The 23,511-nt window shown below is 45.3% G+C and overlaps 1 protein-coding gene across 4 annotated transcripts in view; it reads left to right on the top strand.

The window, feature by feature from the left end:
• Positions 1-23,511, top strand: part of ccdc135 (coiled-coil domain containing 135) — a 284,493-nt gene that overhangs the window by 96,377 nt on the left and 164,605 nt on the right. For all 4 annotated transcript variants that reach the window (XM_070878800.1, XM_070878803.1, XM_070878802.1 and 1 more), the window contains exons 5-8: positions 4,052-4,246; positions 10,251-10,409; positions 18,965-19,183; positions 21,471-21,590. In XM_070878800.1, coding sequence (XP_070734901.1) covers positions 4,052-4,246; positions 10,251-10,409; positions 18,965-19,183; positions 21,471-21,590 — 693 coding nt within the window. The remainder of the gene's footprint in view (positions 1-4,051; positions 4,247-10,250; positions 10,410-18,964; positions 19,184-21,470; positions 21,591-23,511) is intronic.

Here is a 23,511-nt window from a genome sequence, read left to right as displayed (position 1 = left end):
TGTTATTTTCTGAAGAAATCTATCTCTTTGTATTTGAATGAATCAATATGAACTGTCTCCATCATCTCTCTAGAGAGCCTGTTCAGTATATTTACTGCTTTCTCACTAAAATAATGGTCTTGATATTTACAGGGAGGGTGCGGGGGAGTGATGGGAAATGCAACAACAACTTACATTTATGTAGTGCCTTTAATGTAGCAAAACGTCCCAAGGTGCTTCACAGGAGTGTTATAAAACAAAATTTGACACAAAAGAAGAAATTAGGGCAGATGACCAGCTTGGTCAAAGAGGTAGGTTTTAAGGAGTGTTTTCAAGGAGAAAAGGGAGATAGAGAGGCAGAGAGGTTTAGGGAAGGAATTGCAGAGCTTAGGCCCTTGACAGCTGAAGGCACGGCCAACAATGATCAAGCAATTAAAATCAGGGATGCTCAAGATGCCAGAATTAGAGGAGCGCAGATATCTCGGTGGGATGGGAGGGGGGCTAGAGGAGATTACAGAGATAGGGCATGGAGAGATTTGAAAAAAAAGATGAAAATTTTGAAATCGACGCATTGCTTAACCGTGAACCAATGTAGGCCATTGGTGATGGGTGAACGGGACTTGGTGCAAGCTAGGGCACGGGGAGCCCAGTTTTGGATGACCTCAAGTTTACGTAGTATAGAATGTGAGAGGCCAGCCAGGTGTGCGTTGGAATAATCAAGTCTAGAGATAACAAAGGCATGGGTGAAGGTTTCAGCAGCAGATGAACTGAGGCAGGGGCAGAGTCGGGCAATGTTATGGAGGTGGAAAAAGGTAGTCTTAGTTATGGCGTGGATAAGTGGTTGGAAGCTTATTTCAGACTCAAATATGACACCAAGGTTGTGAACAGTCTGGTTCAGCCTCAGCCAGGGCCAGGGATGAGGTCAGTGTCTAGAGAACGGAATTTGTGGCGGGGTCCGAAAACAATGGCTTCGGTCTTCCCAATATTTAGTTGGAGGAAGTTTCTGCTGTCGGTCAAGCAGTCTGTGAATTTAGGGAGAATGGAGAGATCGAGAGAAATGGTGTTGAGGTAGAACTGGGTGTCGTCAGTGGAACCTGATGCTGTGTTTTCTGATGATGTTGCCGAGGGGCAGCATGTAGATGTTAAATAGGAGGGGGCCAAGGTTAGATCCTTGGATACCAGAGGTAACGATGCAGGAGCAGGAAGAGAAGCAAAACCCGGCAAGGCTGGGGCCGTGAAGCTCCTGCCAGATTTAACATTATAATTTTTTTCTTCCATTTTCTATCTGGCAGCTGGCCAAATTGACAGGCTGGCTGGCTGCCGGGTGGGAAAAGCAGCAACAGGAGGCTGCAGTCGGGTATGCTTGGGGACAGTCCCTGGCAATCGGGGTGGCGTGGCGGGGGGGGCGGCGCAATCGGGGCTTAGGGTGGGAAGAAGAGGGCGGCAGTTTGGATTTGGAAAGGCCAGAGATTGGGACTTGGAGGGGTGGGGAAGGTCTGCAGTCGGGGCACGAGGGTGAGAGTGGCCGCAATCGGCAGAGAGGAGGATGAGGCTTCCTTGAGGGGTGGGGCGGGGGTTGGGGCACTCCTCCTCCTGGCCCACAAGGGGTGGAAACAAAGGCACTTACCATCCTGAGCCGGCAGCTCCACCTCCGTTTTATTGCCAAGTTTCCTGAGCACTGGGAAACCCAGCCAGCAACTGTTTTTTTAATCAGTTAAATCAGCTCCCAATTGCACTGTTAATGAAATGCTGCGCCTCTCGAGGACACATGCCATGAAACCCACTGCCGCAAAAGCAGCAACGGGCGCGAACATGATGGGTTGGGCACGCGTTCCCTGTTTTAACATTTTTAACCCCCTCCACGACCCTTTCCTGCCCATCGTGGGGGATGGTCAATATCAAAGCCAATGTTTCTACAGATTAGTTTTGAATTTACCCTCCTTTAAGCGCAGGCTCCATCCTCTGGTTCTACTGTTCTGGTCAAGGTGAAGCAGCTTATAATGGTCTACATTATCTAGACCCTTTAGAACCTTAAAACCAGCAATCATAATCACTTTTTAACCCCTTTTCTAGTGAGAACATGCCTAATTTACATAATTACTCCTCATAATCATTGATGCTGTTTTCCAGTCCCTCTGTGGAGTCAGGGAGACTAGGAGAACCTCTGCTGAATTTTAGGCCCCTAATCTTTTGTGTTTTAAAGGAGCTGAATGTCCCTGAGAATTATGGCATCCTCCAGAATGCATATTAAGGGGCTATGGAAAGGAAATATCTCATCTGAAATTTGGGAGCACTGTGAATCGGGTGCACTGGCCTTGGCCAATCAGCGATGCTGACTTACAAACTTAGCTTCTACCCGTCTGAGATATACAAGAACAAAAGAAAAAAGACTTTAGCACGTCTCTCAGAAACATCTCAAAGCGATGCCTGTACAATCAATTAAGTGCAGTGAGTGTTACCAAATAGGTGATCACACCCACACATCTTGAAAACTGCACGAAGATGAATGGCTGGTTCATCTGTTTTTATTTCGGCAAGGAACGTTGGTCAAGACACCAAGAGAATTCCCTGCTCTTCTTCAAACAGCAGCACGGGATCTTTAATATTTACCTCGGAGTATCTCCTCAGTACTGCAGTGTAGTGTCCACATAGATCCCGTCCTCAGATCCTGGAGTAGGGCTTGAACTCGCAATTTTCTGACTCAGAAACAAGAGTGCTGCCAACTGAGTCAAGTTGACACAACTCACCACACCTGCAACAACTAAATAAGGCCATAAATAGCCTGAAGGCTAAGTAAGTGTTTTCCAATTCTCCCCATTCTTGTCCTACAAGTATTTACTCTTTGCACAGGATATGGGTTTAAGGAGACCAGTCACTTTCCAATACCTTAGCCAAGTAACCACTATTCAAAAATGAGCCTTGGTATTGAGTTATGGCAAGCTATTTGATTGTGGAGGGCATCACAGCCAAGCACAATCTTCACCTGACTTCCATACTTTTGAGCAGGAGTCACTGGATAGCAACCCAGGGCTGCTTTTTTCCTCCTCTCGTGAGTGCTGAAACCAATTGCAGCACCCTTGGTGCCAGGTCAGGTAACTCAAGACTGGCCGAGGATTAGATGGTGCCTGCTGCCCTGCATGGCTCTGTTTCACATTGGGTGGCATTTTTACCAACCGAGTCTCTGGGGGAAAGTAAAATGTTAATTCAAACAGAGCATTTTCTGCCAAACTATTCCACAGCTTCATCAGGATTGTACAGATACATTGCTCTCACTATATTGATTGCCAGATACTTGTGAAATTATCTAAACGTGGATGATTAGGTAACAAGTAAGTCAGAACAGCCCCCTTTATCCTCTGGGAGCGGTTCTCAAGCTCACACAAGACTGATGGGCTGAATGTTTGCTTAGTCTGCAGGCGGTAGATTGGGGCAGTCATTGTCCCTTTCCTCATGTCCGCAAATCCACAACACAAGACAGTCCATCATTCAACACTAGTTTGTCCTTTTAATTTACTTTGTCTTTCAGATGAGAAATTAGACAGAGACCCGCTCAGGTGGAGGTAAAGGATTCTACTGCATTATTCGAAGAAGAGCAGGGGAGTTCTCCTGGTGTCCTATTTATCCCTCAACCAGCACCTAAAACAGATGATCTGGTCATTCATTTCCTTGATGTTTGTGGGATCTTGCAACAGTGGCTACACTTCAAAAATATTTCATAGATTGTAAACTGCTTTGGGACATCCTGAAGTCATGAAAGGCGCTATATGAATGTAATTTCTTTCTTTCGAACTCAGAGATGTCATAAGCATGGCTAATGTGGCAAATAGTGATGTCATATTATTGTAGTAATAGCCCATAATTTGGCAACAGTTAGCAGGCTCACTCAGAATCATAAGGGAAAAATGGAAAAATTTTCAGTGTCCCAATCCTGTTCTGAATTTGGCATTTATTTTGCCGAATGTCTTTACGTTGGTTCCTGTGAGTTCCCTGCGGTTCGACATAGAACTTGCATGTTTTTAATTTTGACTTTTGGGTGTATGCTGACTATTTATTCTCTTGCCTTCTCTCACAGCCAGACTATTTGTTTTCCTCAACCATCATCCTGAAACGTCAGAAAGGAAACTGCTTTGATTTCAGCACGCTGCTCTGTTCACTACTGATCGGCACGGGGTACAATGCATATTGTGTCAGCGGGTATGCCGTCAAGGAAATGTGTCTGGTGGATGAGACAAGGGACATCTGTCCTTTGCTGAAAGGAAATGACAAAGTAAGGAGCAAATTTTGCCGAGATAAATATCCCAACCATTGGCCGTGCTGCCCAGAAAGACCAAAGAGTGGCTTGTGTGGGAAATGGGAAAAATGTCACAATGGGATAACAGCTGGTACTCTTCTGAGGTTGTGGCATGTTTTTTGGAACAGTGTGGACAGAGCCTTACTCTGTATCTAACCCATGCTGTACATGGCCTGGGAGTTTCGATGGGACAGTGTAGAGGGAGCTTTACTCAGTATCTAACCCGTGCTGTACCTGGCCTGGGAGTTTTGATGGGACAGCGTAGAGAGAGCTTTACTCTGTATCTAACCCGTGCTGTACGTGGCTTAGGAGTGTTCGATGGGACAGTGTAGAGGGAGCTTTACTCTGTATCTAACCCGTGCTGTACCTGCCCTGGGAGTGATTGAGGGAACCTTATTCTGTCTCTAACCTGTGCTGTATCTGGCCTAGGAGTTTTGATGGGACAGCGTAGAGGGAGCTGGTTCTCTGTATCTAACGCATGCTGTACCTGGTCTGGGAGTGTTTGCTGGGACTGCATCGAGCAGGATTGGGCAATTATTTGGGCTGGAGGGCCACTTAACAAGTTTTGGTGAGCTGTTGAGGGCCGCACACCAGTGATCCTTCTAAGGTGCAGGCTGTTGACCAGCTCCGGCCGCTGGAAGAGATACAGTGCGTACGCAGCCACACGGTAAATTTAAAGGAACCGCACACGAAAATAAATAGAGAGAATATTGCATAAACATAAACATTGCATAAACATAAACATAAATTCAGATAGCGGTTGGATACTATCTTAAATACACAAAATGTAGTGTAGAATAGTAAAATCTTCTGTTATTAAATGAAAGAAATGATTGATTGATCGATTACATGTTGTACTGGAAGTTGTCGCTGGAGTTCTCCTCAACCGTCTTCTCCCTGTGGCCGAGGAGCTCCTCCCGGAGTCACAGTGCGGATTTCGTCCCCTCCGGGGCACAACGGACATGATTTTTGCAGCACGACAGCTGCAGGAAAAATGCAGGAAGCAGCATCAGCCCTTATACATGGCTTTTTTCGACCTTACAAAGGCCTTTGACACTGTCAACTGCGAGGGTCTATGGAGCTTCCTCCTCCGTTTCGGATGCCCCAAGAGTTTGTCAACATCCTTCGCCTGCTCCACGACGACATGCAGACCATGATCCTTACCAACGGATCCATTATAGACCCAACCCACGTCCAGACCAGGGTCAAACAGGGCTGCGTCATCGCTCCAACCCTCTTCTCAATCTTCCTCGCTGCCATGCTCCACCTCACAGTCAACAAGCTCCCCGCTGGAGTGGAACTAAACTACAGAACCAGTGGGAAGCTGTTCAACCTTCGCCGTCTCCAGGCCAGGTCCAAGACCACCCCAACCTCTGCGTCTGCGCACATTCTGAGGCTGAACTCCAGGATATAGTCGATGTATTTACTGAGGCATACGAAAGCATGGGCCTTATGCTAAACATCCATAAGACAAAGGTTCTCCACCAGCCTGTCCTCGCCGCACAGCACTGCCCCCCAGTCATCAAGATCCACGGCGCAGCCCTCGACAACGTGGACCATTTCCCATACCTCGGGAGCCTCTTATCAACAAAGGCAGACATTGATGCGGAGATTCAATACCACCTCCAGTGCAGCCTTCGGCCGCCTGAGAAAAAGAGTGTTCGAAGACCAGGCCCTCAAATCTACCACCAAGCTCATGGTTTACAGGGCTGTAGTAATACCCACCCCCCTGTATGGCTCAGAGGCATGGATGATGTACAGAAGACACCTCAAGTCGCTGGATATATATCACCAACGATGTCTCCGCAAGATCCTACAAATCCCCTGGGAAGAATAGGCGCACCAACATCAGTGTCCTCGTCCAGGCTAGCATCCTCAGCATTGAAGCACTGACCACACTCGACCACAAGAGACTTCCAAAGCAAGTGCTCTATGCGGAGCTCCTTCACGGCAAACGAGCCAAAGGTGGGCAGCGGAAACATTAAAGGACACCCTCAAAGCCTCCCTGAAAAAGTGCGACATCACCACTGACACCTGCGAGTCCCTGGCCAAAGACCGCCCTAAGTGGAGAAAGTGTGTCCGGGAGGGCGTTGAGCACATCGAGTCTCAATGCCGAAAGTGTGCAGAAATTAAGCGTAGGCAGTGGAAAGAGCCTGCGGCAAACCAGTCCCACCCACCCCTTCCCTCAACGACTATCTGTCCCACCCGTGTCAGAGTCTGTGGCTCTCGTATTGGACTGTTCAGCCACCAAAGAACTCACTTCAGGAGTGGAAGCAAGTCTTCCTCGATTCTGAGGGACTGCCAATGATGATGATGATGTACTGAAAGTCAACATGGCTCGAGGATGCGGGGTTTCCGACGTGAGAAGTGTTCTCCTTTTAGTGTGCTGAGTACAGGAGCCCGAGGCTTCACAAGGCCTGAACTACAACCCTGGAGTCCTTGTGCTCTGGAATCCACTCCCGTGTCTAAAATGGCGATGAGAATGCACCTGCCGTCTTACTCTAGGTACCGGGAGAGGAAAGACGCAGCGCTGGTCTCTTTCTTCGGTAAAGAGTCATGGAGATGAGCAGCCATGACTCGATGGAGGAGCGTCCGGTGCACACGCGCAGCAGTGCCCCCATCAGCCAGCGATGAGCGGCATATTTGATGGGTTCATAGAAAAGTGGTTCATGGAGCCAGCGCAGGAGAGAGCTGTGGACACACATTAGTCCAGCTCTGAGACACAACAGGGAAGCAGATCTGCATCATAAATATAGCAGCAGTGCCAGCAGCTTAATTTGTTTTAAATTTCCCCGGTTCAAGATCGCAGCCTACACCCAGGCCGCATTACCTGTGAGCGAGCTCTCCTCGGGCCCCCCCTTGCAAGACTCAGATGAATGTGCAGCTCGAGCTCCAGCGGATCAGATAGAATGAACTGACGGGCTGTATTTTGCCCACCACTGGGAGCTTTACTCTGTATCTAACCCGTGCTGTACCTGCCCTGAGAGCATTTGATGGGACAGTGTAGAGGGAGCTTTACTCTGTATCTAACCTGTACTGTACCTGCCCTGGGAGTGTTTCATGGGACAGTGTAGAAGGAGCTTTACTCTATATCTAATCTGTGCTGTACCTGCCCTGGGAGTGTTTGAAATGACAGTGTAGAGGAAGCATTACTGTGCTACTAACCGTGTTGTACCTGGCCTGAGAGTGTTTGATCGAACAGTACAGCGTGAGCTTTACTCTGTATTGAACCCATGCTGTACCTACCCTGGGAATATTTGATGGGACAATATAGAGGGAGCTTTACACTATCTAACCTGTGTTGTACCTGGACTGGGAGTGTTTGATGGGACAGTGTAGAGGGAGTTTCACTCTGTATCTAACCCATGCTGTACCTGCCTGGGAGTGTTTGATGGAGCAGTATAGAGGAAGCTTTACTCTGTCTAATACAAAAGCAAAATACTGTGGATGCTGGAAATCCGAAATAAAAACAGAAAATGCTGGGAATACTCGGTCAGGCATCATCTGTGGAGAGAGAAACAAGAGTTAACATTTCAGGTCTATGACCTTTCGGCAGAACTGGAAATAGTTAGAGATCTAATAGATTTTAAACAAGTGCAAGGACAGGGAAAGTGAGAGGGGAGGAAAGAACAAAAGAGATGGAAGGCAGGAGTGAATAAATGATAAAAGGTATGATTGTACAAGACAAAAGGAGATGGTAACAAACAAGTAAAGAAACAAAAGATGGGTCGAGAAGAGGTGTACATGGGAATGGCAGAATCATCAACAGTTGCCATCTGAAAAAATAGAGGCAGTGGTTATGGTCTCAAATTGTTGATTGATGTTGAGTCCAGAAGGCTGTAAAGTGCCTGATTGAAAGTTGTTCCTCAAGCTTACATTGAGCTTTGTTGGAACAGTGTAAGAGAAAGAAAGAAAGAAGGTGTTACAGCTCCTGCATTTGCATGGGAAGGTGCCATCTATCTAACCCGTGCTGTATCTGCACTGGGAGCATTTGATGGGACAGTGTAGAGGGAGCTTAATTCTATATATAACCTGTGCTGTACCCAGCCTGGGAGTGTTTGATGGTACAGTGTGGAAGGATCTTTATTCTATATATAACCATGCTGTACCTAACCCGGGGTTGTTTGGTAGAGTGTAGAGGAGCTTTATTCTGTATCTAAGCTGTGCTATACATGCCCTGGGAATGCGTTCCATGAACACCAGCAAGAGTTCACTCTCACTTTGATGTTTCTGCACAAGGCAACCTTCCTGTTAATTACCACCTGCTGATGCTTGCCCTTGTTGCTGCAGTTCCACTTTGTTGCTGCCGGAGAAATATGATTTTAATGCCATACAGTAACCTTGCAAGTTAGGACCAAAAGGCATAATGGGACCTCACAGGTTCTGCAACCATTTAAACATTCCCAAAAGTTATTTAAGTTACCCCGCTCGGCAATCAGGTGCATTCACCATACCTGGGAACGATGTGCACAGGAAGCATGTTCAAATTATTTACTTGAGATGATCTCACAACATCACCCAAGGTCAGCTGGCCTGAGAAATTGCAGGTAGGATGTGTGCTGCAATCTGGCACTGCGTGTCAGAGTGGTGTGCTTTAAAGGATATATTCAGGAAGCTGTCCTCATACACCTCCTGGTAGCTTCTTAAAGATCCATCTTGAGGAAGGTCTGGCAACTCCTTCTGACTCTACTCTTTTAGCTGGGTAATGTGGAACAGTAAAAGTACAAGACCAAAGCAACTGATATATATATATATATAAAATTGTTTTGCAAAGAAAACATTTTCAAACCATTTTCTATCTTCACTCTTATGTACATTTCTACAAACTGAATTAATTTAATTAATAATTAATTAAGTGAATAATTAAACTTCTTTTACATTAAAAACCAGCGAGTAACAATTACAGAAAATTCAAAAAACATTTTCATATGATTTTATTGAAAGGAAATAGTCCTTTTTGTGTATATATATATATATAAATTCTCTTGTCACTCCTTTCCTGCAGCATTGACTCCTTTGTTGGGGTATAGTTCCATAGGCCACAGTCCCCTTCGAGCACCTTGCCCAAGGCTTCTTCAGTAGCCAAACATAGAAACATAGAAACATAGAAATTAGGTGCAGGAGTAGGCCATTCAGCCCTTTGAGCCTGCACCACCATTCAATAAGATCATGGCTGATCATTCAAACTCAGTACCCCTTTCCTGCTTTCTCTCCATATCCCTTGATCCCTTTGGCCATAAGGGCCATATCAAATCTCCCAAACCCGCCACCTCTACCACCTAGAAGGGCAAGGGCAGCAGGTGCATGAAAACACCATCTCCTTCAAGTTCCCGTCAAAGTCACACACCATCCTGACTTGGAAATATATCGCCATTCCTTCATCGTCGCTGGCTCAGAATTCTGGAACTCCCTCCGTAACAGCACTGTGAGAGTACCTTCACCACATGGACTGCAGCGGTTCAAGAAGAAGGTCAGCGATGGCTAGATCTCACAAATTAGTATAAATAAAAGTTCTAATGGCTGTGTGGATGAATGCACTCACCAACGTTGTACTGAGCCCTACAGATCAGGAAAGTGCTAGATTCAATCCTTAGTTCTGTGCTAATGTCAGCTGGCAGGAAAGATTGCTGTGCAACAATTGGCCTCAGCATCTCCTAACTCACAAGGGTTCAAAACAAGCAAGGTTTCTGCTCTCTATCCAATAATCTTTCCTGGAAATTGTACATGTGTAGATATTGTGCAAGAACTCGACTGGGCTAAACTGTGATGCCTCATGTGATTGAATAGTCTGACAACATTCTAGGCCCACAGTTGGGCAAACTACTGGATTGCTGCTTACATCCATGGAGCCTTCGGCAAACAAGAACTAGGAGAGGAGGAGGGGAAAAAAATTATAAAGATTCTAAATACACTTTGCAGTCAGCACATTCTGTCGGCCCTTTTGTTTGAACACACTTTTAACATGTATCTTTTTAAAAAGAGTAAAAAAGAAAAGGTTCAGCCAGCTGTGAAGCGGTACGCAGTGAAACCAGTCCGAGAGTTAAGGAGCAAATTTGAACTGAACATGCAGGCTCGTAAACAGACAGAGCTGAAAGCAGAAGAGGAAAAGAGGCAGAAAGATTTGGAGCATGCAGCAGATGTGAGTCCCATTTGTTACTTTTCCTGTTTGTGTGAGTATGTCATAATCAAAATAAAGAATGAATGGATGGTCCTTTATAAAGACAGCCCAGGTCAGGGATAGTACTGTTATAAGAACATAAGAACATAAGAAATAGAAGCAGGAGTAGATCATTTGGCCCTTCGAGCCTGCTCCGCCATTCAATAAGACCATGGCTGATCTGATCTTGGCCTCAACTCCACTTCCCTGCCCGCTCCCCATAACTCTCGATTCCCTTATCTTTCAAAAATCTGTCTATCTCTACCTTAAATATATTCAATGACCCCGCCTCGACAGCTCTCTGGGGCAGAGAATTCCAAAGATTCATGACCCTCTGAGAGAAGAAATTCCTCCTCATCTCCGTTTTAAATGGGGACCTCTTATTCTTAAAATATGACCCCTAGTTCTAGATGCACCCATGAAGGGAAACATTCTCTCTGCATCTACCCTGTCAAGCTCCCTCAGAATCTTATATGCTTGAATAAGATCACCTCTCATTCTTCCAGACTCCAATAAGTATAGGCCCAACTTGCTCAACCTTTCTTCAGAAGGCAACCTCTTCATCTCAGGAATAAGCCTCATGAACCTTCTCTGAACTGCCTCCCATGCAAGTATATCCCTCCTTAAATAAGGGGACCAAAACTGTACGCAGTACTCCAGGCATGGTCTCACCAATACCCTGCATAGTTGTAGCAGGACCTCCCTACTTTTATACTCCATATGGGCAAACTAAAGCTCCCTCAACAATGTACCTCAGCTACAACCCAGAAGAGTGTCCTCCACTGCACCACAATGACATTTTCCATTTCTTCCACCAGTCATCACTGAAATGTCCTGCTTAGTGCAAAATGAGGCCTGTACCCACTAGGAACTGGACTGAGATTGCCCAACTGATTTCAAACAGTACCTTTACAGCCAACAGGCAAAGGAGAATGTAATTGCATCATTCAGGGCTCGATTTGAACCAGGGACCACAGAGTTAAAAAGCCTAGTAAGACTCACTGCATCATTTAATACTTCTGTTTAGCCACTTTAAAGGTGCTTTTGCACTATTGATTTCCCACTGCTCCTGATTTCCGCGTGTTGCTCTGGAGAGATCCGATTTCTCTCTACATAGTGAACATGGATGACTTGCGTTTACTTTACTGAAGCTGGCTCATTTAAGCCGATAGTGCATAGATAGACCCACATTTTCTTGGGTCCACAATGCCTTTGGCACCCCAAAAGCCAGGGTGCACATGCTACAGAGCACAGCTGATGGAGAGAGGCCTGCTCGGCTGCACTGCGGTGTATGAAATTACTTTTAAGTTTGATCAGTCATCTTGGTTCAGTGCACCCTTCCCTCTGAGTCAAAAGGATGTGGATCCAACCCCTCACTCTTAAACATAAGAAATAGGAGGAGGGGTAAGCCATTCGGCCCTTTGAGCCTGCTCCGCCATTCAATAAGGCCATGGCTTAGTTCCACTTTCCCGCCCTATCCCCATGATTCCCTTAGAGTACAAAAATCTATCGATCTATGTCTTGAATATACTCAACGACTGAGCACCCACAGCCCCTGGATTAACCCTGTGAGTGAAGAAATTTCTCCTCATCTATCTCCTAGATGGCTGAACCCTTATTCTGAGTCTGTGACCTCGAGTTCTGGACATCCCAGCCAGGGGAAACATCCTTCAGCATCTACCCTGTAAAGCCCCTTAAAAATTTTATATGTTTCAATGAGATTACCTCTTATTCTTCCAAACTTTAGGGAACATAGGCCTAGTCTACTCAATTTCTCCTCATAGGACAATTTCCTCATCCCAGGAATCAATCTAGTGAATCTTTGTTGCATTCCCTGTAAGGCAAATATATCCTTTCTTAGGTAAGGAGACCAAAACTTTATACCATTCTCCTGGTGTTGCCTCTCAGCAAGGCCCAATATACTTGCAGTATCCTCTCCAGGCAGGATCGATTATCCTTGGGAGACATATGGGGCCCTCATGTAGGTTTTGCCAGCTCTCATAAGGACATAAGAAGTAGGAGCAGGTGTCGGCCATACGGCCCCTCGAGCCTGCTCCATCATTCAATAAGATCATGGCTGAACTTTTACATCAACTCCACTTTCCTGCACTATCACATCCCTTGATTCCCCCAGAGTCCAAAAATCTATCAATCTCTGTCTTGAATATACTCAATGACTGAGCAGCCACAGCCCTCTGGGGTAGAGAATTCTAACATTCACAACCCTCTGAGTAAAGAAATTTCTCCTCATCTCAGTCCTAAATGATTGACGCATTATTCTGAGACTATGACCCCTAGTTCTAGACTCTCCAGCCAGGGGAAACAGCCTCCCAGAATCCGCCCCGTAAAGCCCTCTAAGAATTTTCTACGTTTCACTGAGATCACTCCTCATTCTTATAAAGCCCAGAGAATATAAGCCTATTCTACTCAATCTTATATTCGATGAGATAAACATAGAGAGGAAGTATTAAGGGGTTTTTAACATCTTTGAAAGTAGATAAATCAGCAGGCCCGGATGAACTGTATCCCAGGCCATCAAGAGAAGCAAGGGAGAAAATAGCAGAGTCTCTGCCCATCATTTTCCAATCTTCTCTGGCTACTGGCATCGTGCTGGAGGATTACTAACATTGTACCATTGTTTAAAAAGGGAGAAAAGGATAGACTGCCAGTCTAACTTCAGTGGTGGGAAAATTATTGGAAAAAATTCTGAGAATATATAAATGAATAAATTGTCATTTAGAAAGGCATTGATTAATCAAGGCCAGTCAGCATGGATTGTTAAGGGAAGGTCATGTCTTATTAACTTGATTGAATTTTTTGAGGAAGAAACAAGGATCAATGAGGGTAGTGCTTTTGTTGTAGTCTACATGGATTTTAGCAAGGCTTTTGACATGTCCTACATGGCTGGTCAGAATAGTAAAAGCCCATGCGATCCAATTATGAATGGGTTGCACAGCGCCTTAAAGGGGCCACGCACACAAAAAGTAATTAAAGGGAACATTGGTCAACGAATATTTTTGTGACTGCATGGCTGTTTCCAGTCGGGTTCCACAGGGCTCAGTACTAGATCCCTCGCTTTTGTGGTATATATCAATGATTTAGACTTCAATGTAGGGGGCATGATTAAGAAGTTTGCAGATGATACTAAAATTGGCCATGTGGTTGACAGTGAGGAAGAAAGTTGTAGGCTGTAGGAAGATATCAATGGACTGGTCAGGTGGGCAGAAAATTGGCAAATGGAATTCAACCCGGACAAGTGTGAGGTAATGCATTTATGGAGAGGTAACAAGGCAAGGGAATATTACAATAAATGATAGGATACTGAGAAATGTAATGGAACAGAACTCCAGAACTAGCCGCGCATCTAGCCAAACTTTTCCAGTACAGCTACAACACTAGCATCTACCCGACAATGTGGAACGCTGCCCAGATATGTCCTGTCCACAAGGTGTCGTCGACAGTGCTATCAAGCGACACTTACTCACCTATACACTTTGCAAAGTCACTCAGAACTTGGGCTAGGCGGTTCCAATTGCACATTCCAGAGAAAGTGATGGGTGTGGCTTATTCTTCAAAGGGACCAATCAGCAATCAGGTCTCGTGATCAAGGATAGCCGATCAGAGCATTTTCTAGTGCAAATAGCTACGTCCTTGTTTTATATATTTAATTATCTGAAGTTTTATGTACTTGGTTTATTTTTAAGTTTCTATTAAACTAATTAATGTTACTAGTTTAAATTATTTAATGAAGTATTAGATATAGATTCCTTTTAAAAGAAAGACTTGGATTTATATAGCGCCTTTCACGACCACAAGACATTCTCAAAGTGCTTTACAGCCAATGAAATACTTTTGGAGTGTAGTCCCTGTTGTAATGTGGGAAATGGAGTAAATTTTAGGAGTAAATGGCCTACTCCTTTTTCTATGTTCCCAACTATAAATTCACTATTTACTTCCACTATCAGGGAAGAGATTAAAAAGCAGGACCTCAAAGGTAGTAACCTCCGGATTACCCCCAGTGCCACAAGCTGGTGAGAATAAAAATAGGAGGATAGAGCAGCTGAATGAGTGGCTGGAGAGATAGTGCAAGAGCGAAGACTTTAGATTCCTGGGACATTGGGACCAGTTCTCGGGGAGGTGGGATCTGTACAGGCCAGATGGGTTACACCTCGAGAACTGGAACTAAGATCCTCATGGTGGGGTTTGCTAGTGCTGTTGGGGAGGGTTTAAACAAATTTGGCAGTGGGATGGTCACCAGGATGTAGCATTAGAAAGGAGAAACAAAGTACACAAAGGATGTGGAGAGACAGATAGCACGAGAGTAAGAAAAAATACGGTATTAGGTGGAGTCAGATTAAGCGAGAATACAAAAAGGTCTAAGATAGGTTTACAGTGCATGTATGTAAATGCACAAAGCGTGACAAATAAAGTTGGTGAGCTGCAGGCACAAATAGCTACATGGGAATATGATATTGTGGCGACAATGGAGACGTGGCTCAAAAAAGGGCAGGATTGGGTATTAAATATTCCTGGATATAGGTGTTCAGGAAAGATAGGGAAGGAAAGAAAGGAGTTGGGATGGCAGTATTGGTTAAGGAGAATGTGCAGGAGAGAGAGGATATCCTGGAGGGGTCTATTTGGTTAGAGCTAAGAAATAATAGAGGTACCATTACACTACCAGTATTCTATTGGCCACCAACTACAGAGAGATACAGGAACTATAGAGTACGGGACTTCAACTAGCCTAATAGAGACTGGGATAGTAATAGTGTAAAGGGCAGAGAGGGGGAAGAACTTCTGAAGTGTATTCAGGAAAACCTTTTTGATCAGTACGTTTCCAGCTCAAAGAGGAAGAAGGCATCACTGGATCTGGTTCAGGGGATTGAAGTAGGTCAAGTGGAGAAGTGTCAGTGGGGGAACATTCAGGGAACAGTAATCATAGTATCATAAGGTTTATATTAGCTATGGAAAAGGACAGGGAGCAATCTAGAGTAAACATACTTAATTAGAAGTAGGCCATTTCAGTGGGTTGAGAATGGATCTGCCCCGGGTAAATTGGAATCAAAGATTGGCAGGCAAAACTGTAATCGAACAATGGGCTGCCTATAAAGAGGAAATGGTTCGGGTATAGTTGAGGTACATTCCAACGAGGGGAAAAGGTAGGGCAACCAAAGTCAGAACTCCCTGTATGATGAAAGAGAGAGTAAGATGAAGCAGAAAAAGAGCACATATGACAGATGTCAGGTTGAGAATACAAGTGAGAATGAGGATGAATATAGAAAATTCAGAGGGAAGTGAAAAAGAAAATAAGAGGTACAAAGAGAGAGTATGAGAATAGATTGGCAGCTAACATAAAAGGGAATTCAAAAGTCTTCTATAGGCATATAAATAATAAACGGGTAGTAAGAGGAGGGATGGGGCTGATTAGGGACCAAAAAGGAGACTTATGCATGGAGGCTGAGGATATAGCTGAGGTAAAAAATTAGTACTTTGCATCTATCTTCCCCAAGGAAGAAGATGCTGCCAAAGTCATAGTGAAATAGGAGGTAGTGGAGATACTGAATGGGATAAAAATGGATAAAGTGGAGGAACTAGAAAGATTGGCTGTACTTAATGCAGGCAAGTTACCAGGACTGGAAGGGATGCATCTTCGGATGCTGAGGGAAGTTAAGGTGGAAATTGCAGAGGTACTGACCATAATCTTCCAATCCTCCTTAGATACATGGTGGAGGGGCGGGGGGGGCGGGGGGAGGAGGAGGGGGGACTGGAAAATTGCAAATATTACACCCTTGTTTAATAAAGGGTGTAAGGATAAACCCAGCAACTACAAGCCAGTCAGTTTAACCTCGGTAGTGGGGAAGCTTTTAAAAATGATAATCAGGGACAAAATTAACAGTCACATGGACAAGTGTGGATTTATGAAGGAAAGCCAGCACAGATTTGTTAAAGGCAAATCGTGTTTAACTAATTTGATTGAGTTTTTTGATGAGGTAACAGAGGGGTTTCCAGTTGATGTGGTTTTCATGGACTTCCAAAAGGCGTTTGATAAAGTGCCACATAATAGGCTTGCCAGCAAAGTTGAAGCCCGTGGAATAAAAGAGACAGTAGCAGCATGGATATGAAACTGACTAAATGACAGGAAATAGAGTAGTGGTGAACGGTTGCTTTTCACACTGGAGGAAGGTAGACCAGAGGACACAGATTTAAGTTGATTGGCAAAAGAACCAAAGGTGACATGAGGAAATACTTTTTTATGCAGCGAGTGGTTAGGATCTGGAATGCACTGCCTGAAAGGGTGGTGGAGGCAGACTCAATAGTGGCTTTCAAAAGGGAATTGGATAAGTACCTGTAGGAAAAAAATGTCAGGGCTACAGGGAAAGGGCGAGGGAGTGGGACTAGTTGAAGTGCTCTTGCAGAGAACCGGCACGGGCCGAATGGCCTCCTTCTGTGCTGTAACTTTTCTATGTTTCTATGATTCAACCACCCCTTTACTTTTCTTTTTTCAAGCACAATTTCTGACTATTACTCTACGCTCCTCCGTTTTGTTTGTTTCAGATATTATTTATACTACCTTTTCCACCCGAGCCCTCCCCCCATTTACTTGTTTAAAGTTCTCATGACTGCCATATTTATCCTTTCCGCTAGGACCCCGATCCCAGCTCAGTTCAGGTGGAGCCCATCCCAATGGTACAGTTCCTTCCTGTCCCTGTACTGGTGCCAATGTTCCATGAAATGGAAGCGCACTTTCCCACATCACTCCTTCAGCTATGAGTTCACCTCCCTAATCTGCTTATCCCTACGCCAATTTGCACGTGGTCCAGGTAATAATCTAGAGATTAGAACCTTTGAGGTCCTGTTCTTTCATTTAGTTCCTAGTTCCTGGTACTCTCCAAACAGGACCTCTTGCCTACTCTTTCCTATGTTGTGGATCCCAAAATGGATCACAGCAACTGGATCCTCCCTTTCCCTCTCCAATATCCTTTCAAGCCGGTTCGAGATGTCCCTCATCCTCGCACCAGGTAGGCAACATACCATGAGGTACTCTCGATCCTGCTTACAGAGCATGCTATCTGCCCCCCTGTATTATTGAACCCTTACAACTACCACATTACGCTTCCCTTCCCCCCCCCCACCACCCCACACTTTTGACAGACTCCTGCTCCAAGGTGCTGTGGTCAGAATTCTGTCTGTCCTTCTGACAGTCTTTATCCTTATCCCCACAGGTAGTAAGTACATTGTGCCTGTTGGATAGGATCAGTTTCTGCAGAACTCCGTTCTGCCTCTCACCTGGATTCCCCTTACACTGTACACTATCGGTCACACCAACCCCATTCTGATCCTGCACCTCTCTACGAGGTCTGACCGAGGTGAGGAGCAAACTGTCCAGATACTCCTCCCTCTCTCTTTTGTATCTAGGGTGTCGCCAATTCGCACTCCAGTTCAATGACTGAGTCAGAGGGATTCCAGTCAAAGACATCTACAGCAGATGTGTTCGCTCGGGACAGTCTCGATGTCCACAAACTCCCACATACTGGACTCCAGACACACAATCTGCTCTACCATATCTTAATCTATATTATTTATATCTATTTTTTTAGTCTATTGTTAAAAAAACATTTACACACTAACTTGCACTAAGCACTAAAACACTGATAATATTTTAAATACGTACTGCCTCAAGCTTACACAAACTACTACAAGTGTTAAAGGCAAAAAGAAGCACCTCCTTCCCACTCTGCACCTCCCTCCCACTCTCATCAAATTCTGAACTTCCCACTCTGTTCACGATCTACTCAGTTAACATTGTGACCTGTATTTACGCTCTGTGCTGTAGCTCAGCTGGCTAGAGTTCCATAATGGTCTGTCAAGGGAGCCTTGGGTGAAATTCTAAGGGTTGGCCGGGTACGCCACATCTCCTGCCACCTCGCCCCACCCCTCCGCCCCAGTGACGTAGGGAAGGGGCAGGTAGAAGATTCCAGCATATGTAGCAACAACAACTTGTATTTATACAGCGCCTTTAACAGAGTGAAACATCCCAAGGCGCGTCACAGGAGTATTATGCGATAAAAATTTGACACCAAGTTGCATGAGTAGAAATTACGCAGGAGACCAAAAGCTTGATCAAAGAGGTATGTTTTCAGGAACGTCTTGAAGGAGGAAAGAAAGGCGGGGAGGTTTCAGCAGGGAGTTCCAGAGTTTGGGGCCTAGGCAACAGAAGGCATGGCCACCAATGGTTGAGCGATTATAATCAAGAATGCTCAGGAGGGCAGAATTAGAGGAGCGCAGACATCTCGGGGGGTTGTGGGGCTGCAGGAGATTACAGAGATAGGGAGGGGCGAGGCCATGGAGGGACTAAGTTGCAGCTTAGTGATATGGGGTCAGCTGAACCTCTTTACGACCACTGTCGTGGTGCTTGTTGATGAGACAAAATCTTTTGCAGCTTGACATTGGCAAAACTGAAGTCTGATGAGAAAAATTCAATCGGAAATAAGAATTATAAAAGGCAAATCTGAATTGTTCATATTTTCCTATTTTAGCAAAGGATGAAAAGGACACATGATGTCCTTCATGGTCTGCGCGTGCATTGTTGGGTTCTGGTGCTCGCTGGCAAAAGAGAAGTCCCAGAGAAATTCTTCATCGATCCTTTAACAGGAAACAGCTATGAAACTACTAATGAACGCTTCTTGGGGATCGAGAGCATCTGGAACGATCGGAACTACTGGGTGAACATGCAGGACTGCAAATTTGGCTGCAAGGTATTCCCTTCCTACCCTAGAATTTAAAATCAGCTAATGTGCGCATGTTTTCTTCCCCCACCCCTGCACGTCTTCATCAAAGTGATAGCTGCCAGTTTCTCCTTTGTATCCAATAGCAACATCAGGCTGTCCAATGTTATGTATATTAATGATGATCATCATAGGCAGTCCCTCGGAATCGAGGAAGACTTGCTTCCACTCCTGAAGTGAGTTCTTTGGTGGATGAACAGTCCAATACGAGACCACAGACGCTGTCACAGATGGGACAGATAGTCGTTGAGGGAAGGAGTGGGTGGGACTGGTTTGCCGCACGCTCTTTCTGCTGCCTGCGCTTGATTTCTGCATATGCACAACCACTCTTAATGTGTCTTACCCTAAGCCCCCGAGCCTCTAAACTCCAGAAGAGCACTACTTACTGCAGCTCTGTGGCATTTCCATCTTCTCCACAATCCACGTCTGAGTGCACGGTCACTGTAGCTAATTCAAATCAATTAATGCTGCACTTGGGTACTTTTGTGTTACGGACTTGATAATTTGGGACACAGAGGACCACTTGAACGAATCTTAACTGAATCTATTATCAGGTTTCAGACCACACGACTTTATTTTTATTTTTCCTGAAGGCACCGAGTCTTGCTGTGGTACCGTTCCCTTCAGGACCTCCTGCATGGGTGGGAGTGGGGATAGGCACTGTGTAGATACTGGACACATGGTGTGTGTGAGGCCGGGGGGGGTGGTGGGGGCGTGGGGGAGCAGTCATTTCCTCTGAGTGTTGGTTTCAGCTTCGGTTAAATTGTTCATGTTAAAGAAATTTAATGCAGTTTACTTTAAATGGGTTAAGAATTGTTTTAATAAAGTACACTCAGGAATTTAACTTGGATATATTAACCGGCGCACTCGGTTGTCCGGATGCCCTGGCACTACGTCCGATTCTCAGCCAAAACCATCAGGGCGCTGAAAGTCGCCCTTGGCCCTGACTCCACCAGATGTATGGTGGAGGCTCAGGCAAGTGGAGCGATCCCGCCCAACTTTACCACCCACCTTGCTGAGCAGAATTTCTCATCAACACAAAGCTCTGAAAGTAATTGGATGTTACTGAGGAGCTGGAGAGAAGTTGTTGCTGAGATCTGTGGAGGAGAAGAAAGACAGTGAACAGAGGAAATGAAATCCTTTACTCAACAAAAGAGGGAAAGGTCGGTGGGAGTGTCAATGCGGCTACTCTTGGACATCTCACGATAGCTGGTTGCAAACTGCAGTGGCAGAAGTCTAGCACTGACATACCATGGATTGAGATCAGGGCACTTGTATCCACCAGTGCTCGCCAACACCTACTGAGGTTTGGGGGTCAGCAGGTGGGGACCTCATTAGCATAGAGTAGGGAGGTGCACCAATGGCACCCAGCTGCCCCACACCATTGGACCTTCAGCCAGTTGATCACCCGTTGCGCCCCCAACCCCCCACTTTGGTTATGTTCCGATCAGCCCTTGAGAAAAGACGCCAATCCAGAATATAATTTTTTTTGCATCGAGGTCGCTCAGTTGGCCTGGACCCCACTGGTGGGGCCCACATGTGCCCTTGTGGAGGCCGGTATGCCTCATCTCTCACTCAGCGTAATGGCTGCCACTGCTATACCGCATCTCCAGTGAACCTCAGAAGTGGGAATTTCTGATGAGGATTTCCCTATGCCCCCCCCCCCACCCCGCTCCATCTTTGGCTCCACCCTCCACCTACCTAGCTTGACATTTACGGGTTCTGCTGGTTTCCTGCCAACATTACTGTGGGAGCTCTTTAGAACCTTTGAGGGATCTCAGGGCCAGTGTTTCAGGCAAGCAGGATACCATTTAAGAGAGATAGAAAAGAGAAACTATGAATGCCAGAATTTGGTTGGAGTCCTGCAGTTTTCATGATTGACATGCTGACCAGTCTGGTGTGAATTTCCTGCTTTTATTTAGGATTTGCGTTGCTAAATTTACTTTTAATGTTCTTGTACCCTAATATCTGGATTTCCCACGTCCGTGCCCCTCAGTCTGCGATTTTCCAACCTATTAAAAGGAATGGGTGCAAGATACTAGCCTCTGTGTCTAACACATAATGGCTGGGAAATTCCTCAGGGCCTCTCCCTGCTGTAATTTTGGCAGACACCTTATTTATGTGTGTAAACAGGGCTTTTGCCAAACTTGTATCATAGTTATAGCAGCGGAAATGTAGAGGCCCCGAAGAAAGTCCCAGCGAATTATGCTTTTTAATGTACGCAATAAGTGATGGTATTGTGCTCTCTTTTTTCCAGGATATAAACTTTGACCTTGGTGACCCTGTGAAATGGGAGTACATGCTGCCTGACTCCGAGAATCCACAAATTGCCATCCCTGATTCATTTGATTACTTAATAGACGAGGGTGAAGATGATGTGAGATCCGATTGATAATTGCATAATAGATAGCATTAGTGTATTAGATTTTACAACGCCTTTAACCTCGACGAAGAGCAAAATCTTCCCTTGCCTGATCTCCTTGAAGGTGCTGACTAACAGGGTTCAGTTCCATGGTGGCAAGCACACACCAGTACCTCACCCAAACGGCCAATCTTCACGTATCTCCTCCAGCCGTACAATCCTCCGAGATCTCTGCACTCCGTTAATTCTAGCCCCTTGAGCAGACTCGATTTTAATCACACCACCATTGGTGGCCGTGCATTCAGCTGGCAAGGCTCTAAGCTCTGGAATTCCCTCCCTAAACCTCTCCACCTCGCTGACTCTCTTTCCTCCTTTAAGATGCTCCTTAAAACCTTCCTCTTTGACCAAGCTTTTGGTCATCTGCCTTAATATCTCCTTTTGTGACTCGGTGTCAAATTTTGTTTGATAAAGCTCCTGTGAAGCACCTCGGGACTTTTTTTTTTGCGTTAAAGACGCTATATAAATGCAAGTTGTTGTTGTTGTATGAGCCTAGACAGTGAGTGCTAACAGGTTATTTGGGTCTAGAGTCAGATCCTGATCTCATTGAATATCGGCAGGCTGGTTTCGTTCAGACAGGTAGGAGTGGAACCAGGCAAAGGCAGTCCTCTCATAGAGCTGGGCGGCAGAGGAAAGCCACTGCAGGAGGATGGCATGGTCAACTGTGTCTGTAACTGCAGAGGTTGAGGTGGGCAAAGATGGGGAATAGGTCCTAGTCACAGAGGACTTCATTTGTGACCTTTGCCATGGAAGTCTTAATGCATGAACAGGGCAGAAAGGCTACCTGAAGGGATTCAAATGGGGAGTTTTTGGGGAGAGACGGATATGGAGCTGGGTGCCACATTCGAGGATCTTAGCGAGAAGAGAGAAGTTAGAGATAGGGCAATGAAGAGGATGTAGCGGTCTAAGATGGGTCTTTGAGGAGGGGGATAATGACAGTAGTTTTGAAAGGGAGAGGGACGGTATGTGTGAAAGGAAGCCATTAACAATGTCAGTTAGCAAAGGGACCAGGAGAGATAGTTAAGTGGTCACAAGTTGAGTGGAATGGGGATCAAGGGAACAGTAAGTGGGTCTCATAGAAGATTTACATAAAAGATACAGCACAGAAATAGGCCATTTGGCCCAACTAGTATATGCCAGTATTTTACTCCACATGAGCCTCCTCCCACTCTAATTACCTCTTCCCACCCGACCCCCACATCCCTCTATTCCCTTCTTTCTCATGAAAGCGTCAATCCTATCCATGTGGCAGCAAATGCCACATTCTCACCACTCTCTGCAAAAAGAATTCCTCCTAAAATATTTATCTGATTTGTTAGTGGCTATCTTATATTTATGCCCCTTGTTCTGGACTCACCCCCAAGTGAAAACAGTTTCTCCATGTCCACCCTCTTAGACTTCTCATTTCCAGAGAAAAGATCCCAATCCACTGAATCTTTCCTAACAGTTGCATCCTCTCAACTCTGGTAACATTCTTGTTAATCTTTTCTGTACTTTCTCCAGTGCTTTAATATCCTTTTTGTAGTATGGAGCTCATAACTGCACACAGTACTCCATGTGTTGTCGAATCAAGGTTCTGTGTAAGTTTAACATTACCTCCCTGCTTTTGTATTCCACTCCTCTAGAAATTAACCCCAGTGCTTTATTTGTGCTCATTATAACCTTAATCAATTTGGGTTGCTACTTTTAGTGATTTATGTATCTAATGTTACAGATCTCTTTGCTCATCTACCCCATTTAGTTTCATACTTTCCAACGAATAAGTGCCCTCCTTATTCCTCCACCTAAAATTAACCATCTTACATTTTGCTGCATTGAATTTAATTTGCCATTTATCTGCTCACTCTGCAAGCCTGTTTACTACGCCTTCCTGTATTGT

Source organism: Pristiophorus japonicus, chromosome 4 (assembly GCF_044704955.1).
Source record: "Pristiophorus japonicus isolate sPriJap1 chromosome 4, sPriJap1.hap1, whole genome shotgun sequence".
NCBI lineage: Eukaryota > Metazoa > Chordata > Chondrichthyes > Pristiophoridae > Pristiophorus > Pristiophorus japonicus.
The sequence above is the reverse complement of the archived record's forward strand: the minus strand, read 5'-3'. Positions and strand labels throughout refer to the sequence as shown.